This window comes from Aotus nancymaae, unplaced genomic scaffold (genome assembly GCF_030222135.1).
Source record: "Aotus nancymaae isolate 86718 unplaced genomic scaffold, 86718_ANA_hifiasm-v0.15.2.pri h1tg000073l, whole genome shotgun sequence".
Lineage (NCBI taxonomy): Eukaryota > Metazoa > Chordata > Mammalia > Primates > Aotidae > Aotus > Aotus nancymaae.
In genome coordinates, this window is record NW_026988488.1 from 2,581,361 (window position 1) to 2,599,571 (window position 18,211).

The window sequence follows — 18,211 nt, forward strand, 5'->3', positions numbered from 1 at the left end:
GCTTGGTGAGAGTGGAATCTAGGCTTTCCAATTGCAGGCCTAAGCTTCTAATTAGCTGCATTGTTATTATGACAGCTGTACCAAGGTGTGTCACTTTCTAGCTAGCTCCTAATCTTTTGCAAAAAAAAAAAAAAAAAAAAAAAAAATGCAACATATCCCCTCCTCCTTTCCACACTTTGCCTGGGACATAGTGGGAAAAGGAGGATCTCTGCAGGCAGACCAACAAAATATGGTACTTTCAAGCTGTGTGGCTGTGGGAAAATCAGTCAAATTCTCTGGGCCTCTATTTTCCCAGTTGTATGGGAGGAGTAGGAAGCTCACAGGACTCTTGCTGAATGAGCGAAAGTAGGTCAAAGGACCTGGCACACAGGGGCAGGAGGGGGCTCAATAAATGATAGTTCCCTTCCTTTACTTCCCCTGTAGAAGGAGAGATGCAACCCCCCACAGGAAGAAGGAACCAAGGTGCTTTCCCACCACCAGTAATCATAATGTGTAGGTCTCATTCAGCACTCTAGGGGTTAAATCTCATGATCAAAGTCTTAGTTCTTAAAGAAACACATTTGACATCTTCCACCTCGGGTTCTCAGAAAACACTCCAGGGAGACAGTTTGACTCAGGCCACTCTCAGAGTGAGAGCAAAAGCCAAAGCAGGGGCTCACGCAGAGAAGGTGTGGTGAAGAAATACCTTGTGCCAGCCCACACAGCCCGCCTGGCGCTTTTGTGTCCTGAGCATGGACAATATCATCGCTTTGCCAAAGCTGCTCCAGGAGCAGCTGGGTGGTGGACTCCACTCCCGCAACTCCCACTATGCAAGCCTGCCTGTCATCTCCAGCTCCTCGGAGCAGCTGTCGCGATCCCACCATCAGCGCAGTGACCGCGTCCCCAATCCCCATTGCTCCCATCCCCCTCCCAAACGCGGGATAGGAAGGAAGAAAGTGACGAGTGAGTGAAAGGAAAATGAGCGCGCGCCATTCTCACAGCTCCGCCCGCTAGGATTCCTCTGCAGCCCCTACTTGGCAGTCCCCGGCAGCCGCCACCAGCCCCGAAGCGCTAGACTGGGCTCTCAAAAGGCTCTCCTGAACTCCTGGTTCTGAAGTTGAACAAGAGACTGGGGAAAAAAATCTAGACTCCCAAAGAGCAAGGAGCCAAAGACACCTTGGGACACACAAGTACTTTTAAAAAATGTGTCCATGAATGCAGTGCCCCGACCCCCAGCTCCAGAAGAATAAAACTGTCTTGGGACCAACCCCGTGTTTCTTCACCTTTGCTTTCTCAGCCACATCTGGCTAGAGCCCTCTCTCTCTTTCTCTCTCTCTCTCTCTCTCTCTCTCTCTCTCTCTCTCTCTCTCCTCTTTCGTCTCTCCTCTCTCTCTCACAGTCTCGGTTTCAACTCTCCTCAGCGCCCCTCCCATCCTCACCTCTCCTTAGAGTCTGTGGTGAATGGGCCCCTTTCCAGCTCCCCTAGGCAAGCAGCCCAACAATAGATAATAAGCCCTCTCCCGCAACGAGGTGTTGGATGGAGAGGGACAGGGGGTGGAGGGGGAACAACGTGCCACTTACCTGATTTCTTTAATGCTTTCCAATTTGCACATGATTTCTTGCTCATCTGCCATACTTTTCACTGTCAATTTCACGTCCCGAGAGATGTACAAATACACCAGCCAAGATACAATAGACACAATGTAGCCACCTCCTCCGGGCTTGGGGCTACGAGCCTGTGCGGTAGGGGCTTGGAGAGGCTTGGGAGCTGTAGTCCGCAGCTCCAGAGCCAGCCAGGCAGCCTTGGGGCTCGTAAGACTACAACTCCCAGAAGGCCAAGCGACACAAGCCTGTTTCCCTTCCTGCAGTCGCACTTTAAATCAATTTGTCATAGATAATTATGTCAAAGGTTGTTGAGAGTGCAAAGGAATGGGGATATTCGTCTGGCCCGTGTGTAAGAAAATGAGGAAAAAAATACTCCTGAAGGCAATTGGAAAGATGAGAGACATACTCATTCACCCCCCTTTCGGGGGCCCTCACACCTACCTCACCCGAAAAAGGTTAACGGTAGTCGCTAATTACGCATTGGGGATGGAAAGAAACCCTGCAGGGAAATTAACTTTGGAGATGTTGAATGTGCTAGCTGCGGTCTGGGGACAAGTAACTTTGGCATTCAAATTAGGGTGTGGCGAGGGTGGGGAAGAGGAGGATGGGAGGAGGGAGATGCTGCAAAAGCTGGCGGAAAGGAAAGTGGGGAGGAGAACCTCGTTAATTGCAGCTACTTACCCATTCAACAAACAATTACTAAGCTCGGACTTTGCCAGTCAATGGAAGAAGTACTGTAAGAGTCACTGGGTGAGGTAGATAAATAAAAGCAAATCCTTGCCTTTGAGGAACAGAAGAGGCTGGAAATTTACCTGTTAATTACAGCACAGTGTGGTGTCAAAATACAGGAATAGATAAGGTGTAACCTTGGGGAGAAGTGGAGGATGTGTATGAGATGTGCGGAAAGCAATTTATGAACAGCCTTTGAGATTTTAAAACTAATGTCTCTCTTTTTCCACTATCCCCTTCACCCTAAGAATCCTCATCACTGACTATGTTCACATGTCTGGTAAAAGTCTGGATGTGGCTATGTATCTGTTTCAATTAAATATATTAATAGATTTAGAGTCTGATTTGGTAGTAATTGTCTTTCAAGCCTCACTGAAATTCTAGTTTACCGATGAGGAAACTGAGACCAAGAGAGGCAAATGACTTGTCCAACGTGACCCAACCTGGCTGAAGGAGAACCACGACTCCTGACTCATGGGTTTGTGCTCTTCCTATGGCCCCACGCGGCCTGTATCAACCTGCTGCTGCTACCATGGGGTCTGAATGCATCTTTTATGTTTCAGCTAGATGGTGCACTCCAATATAGGGTGTCTGCAGAGGGCCAAGTATGTCCCATGCTTCCTATCCATGGATAGACATTAAAGGGAAATAGCAGTTAATCTAGGAAAAGAAGCCTTGGGAACACTTGGAGCTTGGAATAAGGTTTGTGCTATTTATAGCAATTAAAATATCCAAATAAATAAAGGGTAATATGCCTCTTAGCTTCTGCTGGTTTGCTTTTGGCTCCTTGGCCTCTTTGAGAACAGATGTCACACCTGTTCCTTGCTGAGTTTTAAGAATCTAGGCTAGCAATGAGAGAAAGGAAAATGTTGTAGAGAAAGAGGAGGGAAGAGAAGGAAACCATAGCTTTCTGCCTCTTTTTCCGAAGCAGCACTTAAAACGGTATCTGGATGCTAAGCTGGTTATTTTTCCATAGTAATTGTTCAGTAGCTCTCACTTAATCAGATTTTGCAATGTCTGAAACAATATTTAGGATATGGGTTAGCAGTGAGTTCTAATGCATGATTTTATTTAAAGAACTGATTGATTTGAGGTGGTAGAAATAAAAAAATATTAGTTTTATCAGGGCCAATATCATTTTTATTGCTAAAATCAGGTAAGGCAGGCAGGGTATGTTGGGGTAAATACCGTTAAAATGCAAGAAATTAGCAAAAGGGAAGCCAGTCATTCTCTTGTAACATGATTATGCTTTCAGGGTATAGATCAAGATTTTAAAAATGGAGGCCAGAATATTGAATTCACAGATCTTTCTTTGTATGTCAACAGTGAACTAAACTATGAGGAGGCAGAGATGCAACAACAGCCTTGGTTCTGAATTGCCTTTCAAAAAGTTGTGCAAATTACTTATCAAATTTCTCATCGTATTTTGTAATCAGCATTTCTAAGAGAAAAATGAGCCAGAAGTTTTCAGCCCAAAAATATTTATTGTGTACTTACTATGTGTCAGGAACCATTGAGGTTTCAGTGAAGATTTTATAGTAGACACGACAGACATGGGCCCTGCCCTCACCAAGCTTACCATTTAGTGAGAGAGACCAGCTATTACAAAGATCACACATACATATATAGCTATACCTAGCAATCAGGGCTTGAAAGAAGTCTAAGTTCTGTGAGCACACACATAAGTGGAGAACCAACTTAGTCCTGAGAAGTAAGCAAGGGGTCAGGGAAAAGCTTCCTGAACAAAACTAGGCAGGAAGGGAGAGAAAGGGAGGAAAAGAGCAGGAGGCATTGAGGATTCATTCATGCAAACAGCTAACAAATATTTACTGGACACTTGCTACATGCAAGACACTCTTCTACGTTCCAGGGATATATAGTAGTTTGCATGTGTTAAGTTAGTTTAATCCTTACAAAAACTTCACAGGAAGAATATATTTACTATCATCCTTATTTTACAGAAGAGGAAGCTGAGGCACAGAGAAGTTAAGTAACTTGCCCAGAGTTAACAGAGCTCGTAAGTGGCAGAACTGAGATTCAAATTTAGGTAGTCTGCATCCAGAAGCCATGCTCTCACCTACTATGTTCTATTACTTATCTAAAATCCCAGTTCTCAGAAAGTATATATTCTAGTAGGAGGAGTCAGATAATAATGACAGAAAAGAAAAAAAAACAAATAAACATAATAATATTAGGAGGAGATAAGTCCATAAGACACTAATTGAGGATAATAGGATGGAATGGCAGCAGGACGGAGAATGTTTTAGTTAGGATGATCAGGGAAGGCTGCTGTTCAGAGATGACATTGTATTGGAGACCTAAGAAATTGTCCATACAATGATCTGGGGGAAGAGTGCTCCAGGCAGAAGGAATAGCCAGTGCAATATTCCTGATTCTGAAAATGCTTAGCCTGTGAAAAAAGTACATAGGGCTCTGGCTGATTAAGGGGAGCAGAATTAGACTGAGGAGACAGGCAGGAAAAAGCAGGGTCTTGTAAACCATGGTGATGAGTTTGGGTTTTATTCTAATTACAATAGGCAGACATTGAGGGTTTTAAGCAGGGGAGCAACATGATCTAGTTTTTGAACATCACTGACTGCTGTGAGGACAGATTTTACTGGGGCAAAAGTGGAAGCCAGAAAACCAGTGAGAAAACTATTACAGTTGTCCAGGAAAGAAATGATGATGGCTTGAATTATAGTAGTAATAGCAGATATGAAGAAAAATGGGCTGATTGGAAACATATTATTGGACACAAAACTGATATGATTAGCTCATGGATGGGATGGAGAGGTACAGAGGGAGAGATAGGGCATCTAAAATGACTCCTGGATTTTTGTGTTCCGTAATAAGGTCAGTGCCATTCACTGAGACAGGAAAGACTGGAAGAGAACCATAGGATGTTAGAACTGGAAGGCACTCACATGTGGTACACAGAAAAACAAAAGAACAGAAAGGGTAATTGACCTCCCTGGGTTAGGGAGGTAGGAGCTGAGATAGGTAATCTCGTTCTTCACACTTTTTCAGAAAATTTTCATGTTTTCTATTGCTTCAGTCCTTCAGCTGGGATGTTGAGGGGTGTGTTTGAAACCTTAACTTTGAAGATTCCCCCAGGAGATGGGAGTTGTGGGCGATTAGCTAGAATTGTATGTTTCAGCTGAGATTCTTGCTGTTTTTGATGGCTTTATGTCATTGAACTTTCACTCCTCTATTCTTTGTCACCTATCCAATGTCACTGACCTAGATCCCCCAAATGCAAAGTTCAGGGAACAAAGAAGATCTGGCAGTAGGAGTAGGGGAGTTCCACTTTTCCCCTCTTCAAGTTTGTAAACCCTAGTATAAAAAATCCTATCATAAAAGCAGTCTAGGGTACATCTACTGAGTTTTCTAAGTAAACTTTCACCCACTTCCTCCAGCACTCAAGGGAGTGAAGACATACTGACTTGTGAATCCAAGACCTTGGATTCAAATTCTAGCTCTGATATCACTTCCCTATGTGTCCTTGGGCAAGTCCCTTCCCCTACTAGGCCTCAGTCTTCCCATCTGTAAAATCATAGGATGGAACTCTCTAATTCCCCCTGGAATATAAAAGAAAATAACTAGCAAAGGACCTATGGTTAAAAACCCTTTCTGTAAGTCAAACAATATGTGAACCTATGGTCCTCTCTGGTTTGTTTCCCCATGTCATTCATCCCCCCAACTCCCTAGTAGGTATGAGTCATTTAACCCATTGGCCCTTGTCCTTTTCTATTTACCCTGTTCTGAAGGATGCAGTGATTTTCTAATTGCCTTGAACTTTCTCATTATGTGCTTGTTCCCACAGCACTTGCATTCTGATCAGGAGAGGCAAGAAATCATTTGAACCACTGTTTTTGTTGCATTTATTCCTTAAATAAATACATACAGGTTTTCTAAATCTGAATGTGCTTTTATGGATCAGCCTCCATGAATAGGCAGGCTAAGGAAGCAGGAGAGCTGTGTTCAGAGATTTGTTGCACCCTCTCTGGGCCTCAGTTCTCTTATCTACAAACTAATAACACATTGGGTGATGAACTCTTAAGCCTGCTCTAGTGTTGAAATTCCATGATTCCATTTTTCACCAGGTATGCTTTTAAAAAATTCATCAACTTACTGGGAACATTTGCCACCGATTCTTTCCTCATTCATTTCTCATTTACTCAGAATCACTCAACTGGAAGGAAGAGGCAGGAGACTGGGGTTCTCTGACTTGCTTTGCCATTAACTCCCTGTGTGATTTTGTGCAGGTCTTTTCACTTCTCTGGGCTTCTGTTACCCCATCTTTAACATGAAGGGGTTGGACTAGCTCTGGTACTCTAACTCGGTCATTTGGGGATCCTATGATGTTGTGATTGGGTATCCTTTAGGATTACTGGGCAGCCAAAGGAGCTAAACAACTATCATTATAATTTCCCTGATTCCTTAGATATTCCCCTCCCCATAAACACAGAAGCTAGTAATGGTCAGAAGCATTTTCCAAGACTTTGTGTGTTCTGCTGTGTGTGAATATGTTCGCTGCCATATCAAATGCTTTCATTTATGTTTCATTTTGGCTGCAACCTCATTGGCATTTATGGTAGCAGAGCAACAACAGGCTGGCTGCCAGCCTCAGTCTGTGCTGCTGTCAAGGGAGACGGTCAGAGCCATGTTCCCAGGGTGACAACACACAGAGATAGGGTTGCTTCCCTTGGCTTTTAAGCCATAGCACTGCTCTCACTGCCTTCTTTTCTAAGTGAGTTTCTCTTTGTTTAGCTCATTTTTCTTTCTTATCCTTCTCCTGACCCCAAAACAGAAGCAATCCCTAAGTCACTGATTCACTTGGAATCTCTTTTCTTTTGCTATTTCCCTCAGATAACTGACAGCACACCCTCCCCTCTCCTTCAATTCCCACCTCTTTAAGAGTGACCAAAACTGATTGTCTAGCTCCAGTGACCTTCCATTTCTAACGGCCTATTTTATATCACCAGAACTAAGTATGGGATTGGGTTTCCAAAAGGACTCTTACCAGGTTCCCTGCACATCTTTCCCAGGCTGGACTACTTTAGAACTACTCATAGGGTCCTTGTCCCCCTCATAGAGCTGTTTAATGATTAAATGACAAGAGATAAGGTATAAGAAAGCACCTAGCACATTGGTTGAAATATAATAGGCATTCAGTACAGGTTAATATCCTTCATCCTTCTCACCACTTCCCCTAATTCTCAGAGTCATTTTGAGAACCCCAATTTGGAGATAATTCAGTGAATAGAAACAGGAGTAGAGCATGAAAAACTATAAATAAGTTGTCTTGATTTAGACTTGCGAAGACAATGACAGAGGCTTCATTTAGAGATCTCAAAATGGACAGGGCAGAATTTGATGTGAAGGTTGTAGCCATTGTTTCCCCTGAGTCTGGGCAAAAATGGCTTCAATTATAGTAAAGGCTTTAGAGGGTTGATAACTTGTAAAGCCACGATGACAGATAAGCAAATCCAAAGGAAAATTCAACTGTATAAAGATTGAAAATGTATGATGAAAAGTGATACCCATAAAATAAAAATGAAACAGACTGGGAAAGTAAAAATAACTCATAAATCTTAATATTGCTCCACCCATGGGTTGGTTGCATTGTAAACAATATACCAAACCTTATGCCTATGATTGAAAGATGTGGTATCTGCAAGTAAATGGACTGAGAGAGAAGTGGGAAGGCAGATGTCCTTCTGGGCCTTCAAAATCCCCTTGCATAGATCACATATAATTGCTTAGCTTGACTTCCCAGATAGACCTTCTTTTCCTAGCACAGGTAGCAGTATGCATAGTGGTGAGAAACCCAGACTCTTCAGAAAGGCAGCCTGAGTTCACCTCTGGTCTCTATTATTTTTAGCGATCTGACTCAAGGGCAAATAACTTCCCCTCCATGGGTTTTGGTCTTCTCATATGGAAAATGGAAATGATGATAGTAATTGTAACTAACTCTTAGGGTTGTGATTAAATCGAGTAAATATATGGAACTGGCTAAAATGGCATAATAAATACTATAAAAGTGTCTGCTATTATTAAGATGGATATTCTTCAGTAAACTTTCTTGTTATCTTCTTGTTTTCCATCATTGGCAGCCTAGCTCCCTTACCAGACAGGTTCCCATTATCCTCTAAATCATAAGACTTGAAAAGGATTGTGCTTATCTACTTGGGAAGGAAAATACTAAATAAATGCATTATAGATATGGCTTATCTGTCATAAAATTGAGAATATAACAAATGTAAATGTCTGACATTATTTAAAAATAGGAAAATCATGTTCCCAGTACTACAAAATGACCATAAAGGATGAGCATGGAGGGGAGATCCAAGATGGCCGAATAGGAACAGCTCTGGAGAGCAGTTCCCAGTGAGAACAACGCAGAGGGTGAGTGATCACTGCATTCCCAAATGAGTTTTTACGACCCACAGACCAGGAGATTCCTGGGCTGAAAAGCGCCATGAGTTTCCAGCATGGCTGTTTCAGCAGACAGTGTGAGTTTCCACACAAAAACTCACACAAATCTAGGCAGCCATTTCAACTGGTGCCTGGAATGCCTGGGAGGCAGAGCCACCCTTTCAACTGAAAAAGAGGGGGCTGAACCAGGGAGCCAGGTGATCTGGCTCAGTGGGTCCCACCCCTACAAAGACCAGCAATCTGAAACGCTCTGGATTCAGAGTTTTGCAGCAAGCACAGCTGGACCCAGGATGGTCCAGCTCAGTAGGGGGAAGGGTGTCTGCCATTACTGAGGCAATCTACCATTACTGAGGGAGTCTGCCATTACCGAGGCAGTCTGCCATTATCGAGGCAACCTACCATTACTGAGGCAGTCCGTGATTATGGAGGCAGACTTCCAATACTGAGGCAGACCACCATTATGAGGCAGACTGCCCTTACTGAGGCAGTTCTAACTGTACCTCTGTAAACAAAACCACAAGCAAGTTTACACAGCAGCTGGTCAGGGCCCGTGGTAGCTCAGCAATGCCTCTGCTTACAGACTGTGACTAGACTACCTCCTTGCTGGGCAGGGCATCTCTGAAAAAAGGCAGCATCACGGCAGGAACTTATAAATAAACCCTCACCTTCCCAGGACAGAGCATCTGGAAAAAGAGGCGGTTATGAATTTTGCTGCAGTAGACATAAATGTACCTGCCCAGCAGCTCTAAATGGAACAACGGAGCTCCCAGCACAGCACTTGAGCTCCTATAAGGGAAAAGACTGTCTACTTAAGCAGCTCCTTCATCCTCATATATACAAAGAGACACCTCATAAAGGAGAGCTCAGACTGACACTGACGGGTACCCTTCTGAGACGAAGACAAGAGAAGAAGAAACTGGCAGCAACCCTAACTATTCCGCAGCCCCCATGGGTGATCCCAAGGCAAGCAGGATCTGGAGTGGACCTCCAGCAGTCCTGCAGCAGAGGGGCCTGACTGTTATAAGGAAAACCAAAAAACAGAAAAAAATAGCTTCAACAACAACAAAAAGGATGTTCACTCAGCGACGCCATCCAAAAATCACCAACTACAAAGACCACAGGTAGATAAAGCCACAAAGATGGAAATAAGCCAGCACAAAAAGGATGAAAATACCAAAAACCAGAATGCCTCTCCTCCTCCAAGGGATCACAACTCCTCACCAGCAAGGGAACAAAGATGGATGGAGAATGAATCTGATGAATTGACAGAAACAGGCTTCAGAAGGTGGGTAATGACAAACTTCTCTGAGCTAAAACAACATGTTCTAACCCAATGCAAAGAAACTAAGAACCTTGAAAAAAAGTTAGATGAAATACTAACTAGAATAAACAGCTTAGAGAAGAATATGAATGACTTCATGGAGCTGAAAAACACAGCATGAGAACTTTGTGAAGCTACACAAGTTTCAATAGCCAAATTGACCAAGCAGAAGAAAGGATATCAGATTGAAGATCAACTCAATGAAATAAAATGAGAAGGCAAGATTAGAGAAAAAAGAGTGAAAATAAATGAACAAAGCCTCCAAGAAATATGGGATTATGGGAAAAGACCTAATCTACGTTTGATAGGTGTACCTGAATGTGATGGAGAGAATGAATCCAAGCTGGAAAACACTATTCAGGATAGTATCCAGGAGAACTTCCGCAACCTAGCAAGGCAGGCCAACATTCAAGTCCAGGAAATACAGAGAACACCACAAAGATGTTCCTCAAGAAGGGCACCCCAAGGCACATAATTGTCAGTTTCACCAGTGTTGAAATGAAGGAAAAAATGCTAAGGGCAGCCAGAGAGAAAGGTCGGGTTACCCACAAAGGGAAGCCCATCAGACTCACAGCAGATCTCTTGGCAGAAACCCTACAAGCCAGAAGAGAGTGGGGGCCAATATTCAACATCCTTAAAGAAAGAAACTTTCAACCTAGAAGTTCATATCCAGCCAAACAAAGCTTCATAAGCGAAGAACAAAGAAAATCCTTTACAGACAAGCAATTGCTGAGAGATTTTGTCACCACCAGGCCTGCCTTACAAGAGCTCCTGAAAGAAGCACTAAACATAGAAAGGAACAACCAGTACCAGCCACTCCAAAAACATACCAAATGGTAAAGAGCATTGACACAATAAAGAAACTGCATCAACTAATAGGCAAAACAACCAGCTAGCATCAAAATGGCAGGATCAAATTCACACATGACAATATTGACCTTACATGTAAATGGGCTAAATGCCCCAATCAAAAGACACAGACTGGCAAATTGGGTAAAAAATCAAGACCCATCAGTGTGCTGTATCCAGGAGACCCATCTCACATTCAAAGACACACATAGACTCAAAATAAAGGGATGGAGGAAGATTTATGAAGCAAATGGAGAGCAAAAAAAGCAGGGATTGCAATCCTGGTCTCTGCTAAAATAGACATTAAACCAACAAAGATCAAAAGAGACAAAGAAGGACATTGCATAATGGTAAAAGGATCAATGCAAAAAGAAGAGTTAACAATCCTAAATATAGACACACCCAATACAGGAGCACCCAGATACATAAAGCAAGTTCTTAATGACCTACAAAGAGACTTAGACTCCCATACAATAATAGTGGGAGCCTTTAACACTCCACTGTCAATATTAGACAGATCAATGAGATAGAAAATTAACAAGGAAATCCAGGACTTGAACGCAGATCTGGACCAAGCAGACCTAATAGACATCTACAGAACTCTCCACCCCAAATCCACAGAATATACATTCTTCTCAGCACGACATCGCACCTACTCTAAAATTGACCACATAATTGGAAATAAATCACTCCTCAGTGAATGCAAAACAATGGAAATCATAACAAACAGTCTCTCGGACCACAGTGCAATCAAATTAGAACTCAGGATTAAGAAACTAACTCAGAACCACACAGCTTCATGGAAACTGAACAACTGGCTCTTGAATGTTGACTGGATAAACAATGAAATGAAGGCAGAAGTAAAGATGTTCTTTGAAACCAATGAGAATGAAGACACAACATACTAGAATCTCTGGGACACATTTAAAGCACTGTCTAGAGGGAAATTTATAGCAATAAATGGCCACATGAGAAGCAAGGAAAGATCTAAAATCAACACCCTGTCATCAAAATAGAAAGAGCTAGAGAAGCAAGATCAAAAAAACTCAAAAGCTAGCAGAAGACAAGAAATAACTAAGATCAGAGCAGAACTGAAGGAGATAGAGACAAAAAAAAAAAAACCTTTAAAATATCAATAAATCCAGGAGCTGGTTTTTTGAAAGGATCAACAAAATAGACAGACTGCTAGCCAGATTAATAAAAAAGAAAAGAGAGAAGAGTCAAATAGATGCAATAAAAAACGATAAATGGAATATCACCACCAATTCCACAGAAATACAAATTACCATCAGAGATTACTATAAACAACTCTATGCACATAAACAAGTAAACCTGGAAGAAATGGATAAATTCCTGAACACTTGCAACCTCTGAAGCCTAAACCAGGAAGAGTTGAAACCCTGGATAAACCAATAACAATGGCTGAAGTTAAGGCAGGAAGTAATAATGGGATCTAATTAAAGTCCAGAACTTCTGTACAGCAAAGGAAACAATCATTAGAGTGAACCAGCAACCAACAGAATGGGAAAAAAATTCTTGCAATCTACCCATCTGACAAAGGGTAATATCCAGAATCTGCAAGGAACTAAAACAGATTTACAAGAAAAAATCAAACAAACCCATTCAAAAGTGGGCAAAGGATATGAACAGACACTTTACAAAAGAAGACATTGATGAGGCCAACAAACATATGAAAAAATGCTCATCATCACTGGTCATTAGAGAAATGCAAATCAAAACCACACTGAGATACCATCTCACACCAGTTAGAATGGCGATCATTAAAAAATCTGGAGACAACAGATGCTGGAGAGGATGTGGAGAAATAAGAACACTTTTACACTGTTGGTGGGAGTGTAAATTAGTTCAACCATTGGGGAAGACAGTGTGGCGATTCCTCAAGGACCTAGAAACAGAAATACCATTTGACCCAGCAATCCCATTACTGGGCATATATCCAAAGGATTATAAATCGTTCTACTATAAGGACACATGCACACGAATGTTCATTGCAGCACAGTTTACAATAGCAAAGACCTGGAACCAACCCAAATGTCCATCATCAATAGACTGGATAAAGAAAATGTGGCAGATATATACCATGGAATACTATGCAGGCATAAAAAACGATGAGTTCATGTCCTTCATAGGGACATGGATGAATCTGGAAACCATCTTCTCAGCAAATGGACACAAGAACAGAAAACCAAACACCATATGTTATCACTCATAGGCAGGTGTTGAACAATTAGAACACGTGGATACATGGAAGGGAGCATCACACACTGCTACAGGAGGGACAGCTGGGTGGTGAGTGATAATGAGGGGAGAAATGCCAGATGTAGGTGATGGGGGGATGAAGGCAGCAAACCACCTTGCCATGTGTATACCTATGAAACAATTCTACATGATCTGCACATGTACCCCAGAACCTAAATTACAGTAAATATATATATATATAGCTTAGGCACTATTAACTCTTTACAGGTATTCATTAGTATGATTCTCACAACAACCCTATGAATTAGGCTCTATTATTATTCTCATTTTAAAGTGGCAGAAACAGAGTCACAGAGAGGTAATGTAACTAGTATAGGTCACCTAGTTAATAAGTGACACAACAAAGGTCAAACCCAGGCAGTCTGACTATAGAGCTCATGTATTGACCATTATGCAATATTTTATATAAATAAGTTAAACAAAATGTTATTATATCTGTGTTGTTCAAATTAGGATATTCTTAGGGATCCATGAAAAGTTTTGCTATATATTATTCAAGTTTCAGAAACTCTGCACTGTTTTTTTCTTCCAATTTGTTCAGTTATCTTTATCATTTTCAGCCTATGAATTTCATGGTTGAAAGGTAGGTTCAGGAATTCACTTCAAATCATGAATTATTATCTGTGATATGCATTTTAGCTCTGCTTGGCTTTTTTATTTACTGAAGCAGTGTTGTGGTATTAAAGCAATAGAATTTCAACAGATACTTAATGGTAGATTAAAGTTTAAAGGTGGCCCAGTAGTAGGTGAAAATATTAGAATCTTAATCCTGTTCCCTTATGTGTCTCTCACCTTCCTCCACAAAAAGAATTTCAAGCAGTTTACACAGATATACACATTGCAAAACAAACTAACTAAAAACAAAGAAAATGAAAGAGGAAATAGGGACAAATTGGAAATAAAAGCATAAAGTAAGCAAAATACAGAAGTAGAACTAGAAAACAAAATCTTACATAACTGCTAATGGTAACCACAAACCTATCTCAGAGCTTCTTAACAGCCAAAGTTTGAAGGAAATTACAAAATCAGTCATGATTTTCTAGGATTCATCAGGAAAAAAACTAATCAGTTTCTCAGGATTCCCTTGCCATTAAAAAAAAATGTATTTACTAGGTAATATCAGGAAAATGGCAGAGTAACCAGCTCCATTCCCATCCCTCTACAGGAACATTAAAAAAACAAGTAGAAACTGTCAGAATCAACTTTATCAGGCTCTCAAAAACAATGGTTTATAGTAACTGAGAACATGTCAAATCAAGAAAAAGGCAACTTTAAAATGGTATGATATCTTGTGGTGTTTTTACCTGCCTTTGCATCACTCCCTCTCAAGCTTAGTAGTGTTTTATTTTGTTTTGTTTTGTTTTGTTTTGTTGAGATGTCATTTCACTCTGTCACCTGGGCTGGAGTGCAGTCTATGCCTCACTGCAGCCTATGCCTCCTGGGCTAAAGTGATCTTCCCGCCTCAGCTTCCCAAGTAGCTGGGACCACAGGCACGTGCCACCATGCCTGGATAATTTTTGTAGAGATGGAGTTTCACCATGTTGCCCAGACTGGTCTCGAACTCCTGAGTTCAAGCCATCCACTTGCCTTGGCCTCCCAAAGTACTGGGATTATAGGCGTGAGCCACCATGTCAGCTATACTTAGATACACTTAGCTACATCTTGAAGATGGCAGCTACACTCTCAGAATGGAACATTGGTTCCTGGTTCTGGAAGAAGCATAGCAGATCTCACATGGAAACTATTGTGTAGGTCTGTTCTAACTGAGGGCTACCTAAAGGAATGATGCAAGTTGCTCTTTTCTGTTTTACCTACCTTGGATTCCACTAAGGCCAGAAAACTCATGAGCATTGCTTAAAAATATTTTAAAGCAAGGCAAATAACATGAAGATGCTTGGGGCAAAATATTACCAATAGGTCTGGGAGAAAAATCTGGAGGAATTTGCTTGGGAAATCAAGGCATTCAAAGTATCTGTGTACATGAAATAATTTAGAGAGCCACACTTATGCACAGAACAAGATACACACTCAGAAAAGACCTGATAAGGGCATAGATTTCCACCTTGGGCTGATCCCTAGGCTCAGTGTTTAAAGGCTAACATCAGGCTAAGTGTTGAAGGAGGGGCCCAGAATAGAGAAAATTTGTAAAGACAGAAAAAGGTGAATTTTTTGTTTATTTATTTTAGCTCCTGGCATTCAACGAAATATGTCAAGACAATAGGTGAACACAAACTAAGAAACAGAAACTTCAGTAACCACAAACAAGAAACACAGTATCTGTAAAATAGAAAAAGCCATGAAAAAGACTACAATAATGTTAAAAAAAAAAACTCTGAGAAAGAGAAATAATCAGATTTCCAGAATTACCACATTATAATATTCAAATGTCCAGTTTTCAACAAAATGCACGAGGCATAAAAATAAACAGGAGAATAAGGGTTATTCAAAAAGAAAATACACAGATCAAAATGCTGGTGACTCATGCCTGTAATCCAGCACTTTGGGAGGCTGAGGTGGGCAGATCATGAGTTCAGGAGTTTGAGACCAGCCTGGCCAATATAGTCAAACCTCATTTCTACTAAAAAATACAAAAATTAGCCAGATGTGGTGATGTGTACCTGCACTCCCAGCTACTCAGAATGCTGAGGCAGAAGAATTGCTTGAACCCAGGAGGCAGAGGTTGCAGTAATCCAAGATTGTGCCACTGCCCTCCAGCCTGGGTGACAAAGTATGACTCAGTCTCTGAAAAAAAAAAAAAAATCCCTGATGAAGACCAGATATTGAGCTTACCAACAAAGGCTTTAACACAGTTGTCATAAATATGCTAAAAGCGCTAAATGAAACCATAAGCAATGAACTAAAGGAAATCAGTAAACAATGTACAAACAAAATAAAAATATTCATATAGAAATATTACTTTAAAAAAGGAATGAATCAGATTTTTGAGCTGAAAAGTACAATTACTGAAATTAAAAAAAATTCACTACAAGTGTTCAGTAGCAAATTTCAGAAGGCAGAAGTCAGAATCAGTAAATCTGAAGATAGGACAGCTAGAAGTATCCAGAACTAAGAACCACAAAGAGAAAATAATAGAGAAAAATGTATAGAGCCTAAGGGACCTGTGGTACACCATCAAGTGGACCAACATACAATTTTGGGAATCCCAGAATAAGAAAAGAGAGAGAGAAATGACAGAAATAATATTTCAAGAAATAATGACTGAATACTTCCTAAATTTGATGAAAGGCATGATTGTATACATCCCATCAGCTCAACAAATTCCAAGTATGATAAATTCAAAGTGATCCAAACTGACACATACTATAATCAAATTGTTTAAAGAGAAAGAGAAAGAGATAATCTTGAAAGCAATAAGAGAAAAGTTACTCATTCTTTATAGGGAATCTTCAATAAAATTAACACCTGATTCTTTTTTTTGCATGCTATTAAAGTTAAATTACTATCAATTCAAACTAAATTGTTGTTATAAATTTAGGGTAATAAATGTAATCCACATGGTAACCATAAGAAATCTAAAAGTATAAACAAGAGAGAATTAGAAAGCAACAGAAACAGGGCACTTGAAAAAGTCAACTAAACGCATAGAAAAGGCAGCAATGGAGGAAATGAGGGACAAAAAAGATATAAGACATACAGAAAGCAAATAGCAAAATGGCACAAGTAAAGTCATTACTTATCAGTAATTACAGAAAACATAAATAAATTAAACTCTCAATGAAAAGGCAGAGATTGACAGAATGTATTTGCAAACATGATTCAATTATATGCTGTCTACAAGAGAATTATTTTAGATCCAATGGTGCAATCACACTGAAAATGAAAAGATGGAAAATAGATTCCATTCAAATAATATGTAAAAGAGAGCTGATGTGGCTATACTGTCAGACAAAATAGACAAAAATACTTCTATTATAAGAGAAAAGCTAGGACATTATACATTGAGAAAAAGGTTAGAAAGATATTCCACTTATAAACATGTACACACCAAACAATAGAGCCTCAAAATATGTAAAGCAAAACACTGGCAGACTGGCTTAATTTGTGGCCTAACATATTATCTAGCCACAAAAATGTCTCATATGCACTTGAGAAAAATGTGTATGCTATTGATGTGTAGTGTTCTGCATGTGTTAGATATAGTTTATTATGTTGTTTAAGCCCTCTATTTCCTTACTTCTGTCTGGATGTTCTATCAATTATTGAAGGTGGAATATTAAAATCACCAACTATTATGATAGAACTATCTATTTTCTTCCTTCAATTTTATCAGTTTTTACTTCATATATTTTGATGATCCATCACTAAGTGTATAAATTTTATAATTTTATATTAAGTTTATTAAATGCTTTGTTAACATATAATATTTTCATTTGTCTCTTATAATCATCTTTGATTTAAAATCTATTTTGTCCGATATTAGTACAACCACCCCTGATCCCTTTGAGTTACTATTGCATTGAATATAGTCTTCTATCCTTTCATTTTCTATTTGTGTCTTTGGATTGACAGTCGGTCTCTTATAGAGAGCATATAGTTGGATTATGTGGGTTTTTTTTAAATCCATTTTGCCAATCTTTGTCCTTTGATTAAAGAATCTGTTTGCATTTAAAGTAATTACTGGGGTAACTGGTAAGATGGCTGAATAAAAACAGCTTTGGTCTGCAGCTCCCAGCGAGATCAAGGTGGAAGGCAGGTTATTTCTACATTTCCAACTGAGGTGCCCAGCTCATCTCATTGGGAATGGTTAGAAAGTGGGTGCAGCCCATTTGACAAGCCAAAGCAGGTTGTGGCATTGCCTCACCTGGGAAGTGCAAGGAGTTGGAGAACTCCCTCCCCTAGCCAAGGGAAGCTGTGAGGGACTGTGCCAGGAGGAACGGTGCACTCCAGCCCAGATACTATACTTTGCCCATGGTCTTTGCAACCTGCAGACAAGGAGATTCCCTAGAGTGCCTACACCACCAGGGCCCTGGGTTTCAAGCACATAACTAG

General features: G+C 40.5%; 1 protein-coding gene across 5 annotated transcripts in view; it reads right to left on the minus strand.

Moving 5' to 3' along the window:
• Positions 1 to 18,211, minus strand: part of ZC4H2 (zinc finger C4H2-type containing) — a 117,788-nt gene that overhangs the window by 60,665 nt on the left and 38,912 nt on the right. For 2 of the 5 annotated variants that reach the window (XM_012460869.2, XM_012460867.2), the window contains exon 1: positions 1,561 to 1,687. The exons of 2 other annotated variants lie outside the window; for them this stretch is intronic. In XM_012460869.2, the coding sequence (XP_012316292.1) occupies positions 1,561 to 1,613 (53 nt within the window). In that variant the 5' untranslated portion in view covers positions 1,614 to 1,687. Of the gene's footprint in view, positions 1 to 1,560; positions 1,688 to 18,211 lie in introns of those variants that run through there. One more of the 5 variants, XM_064367727.1, reaches the window with a different exon arrangement.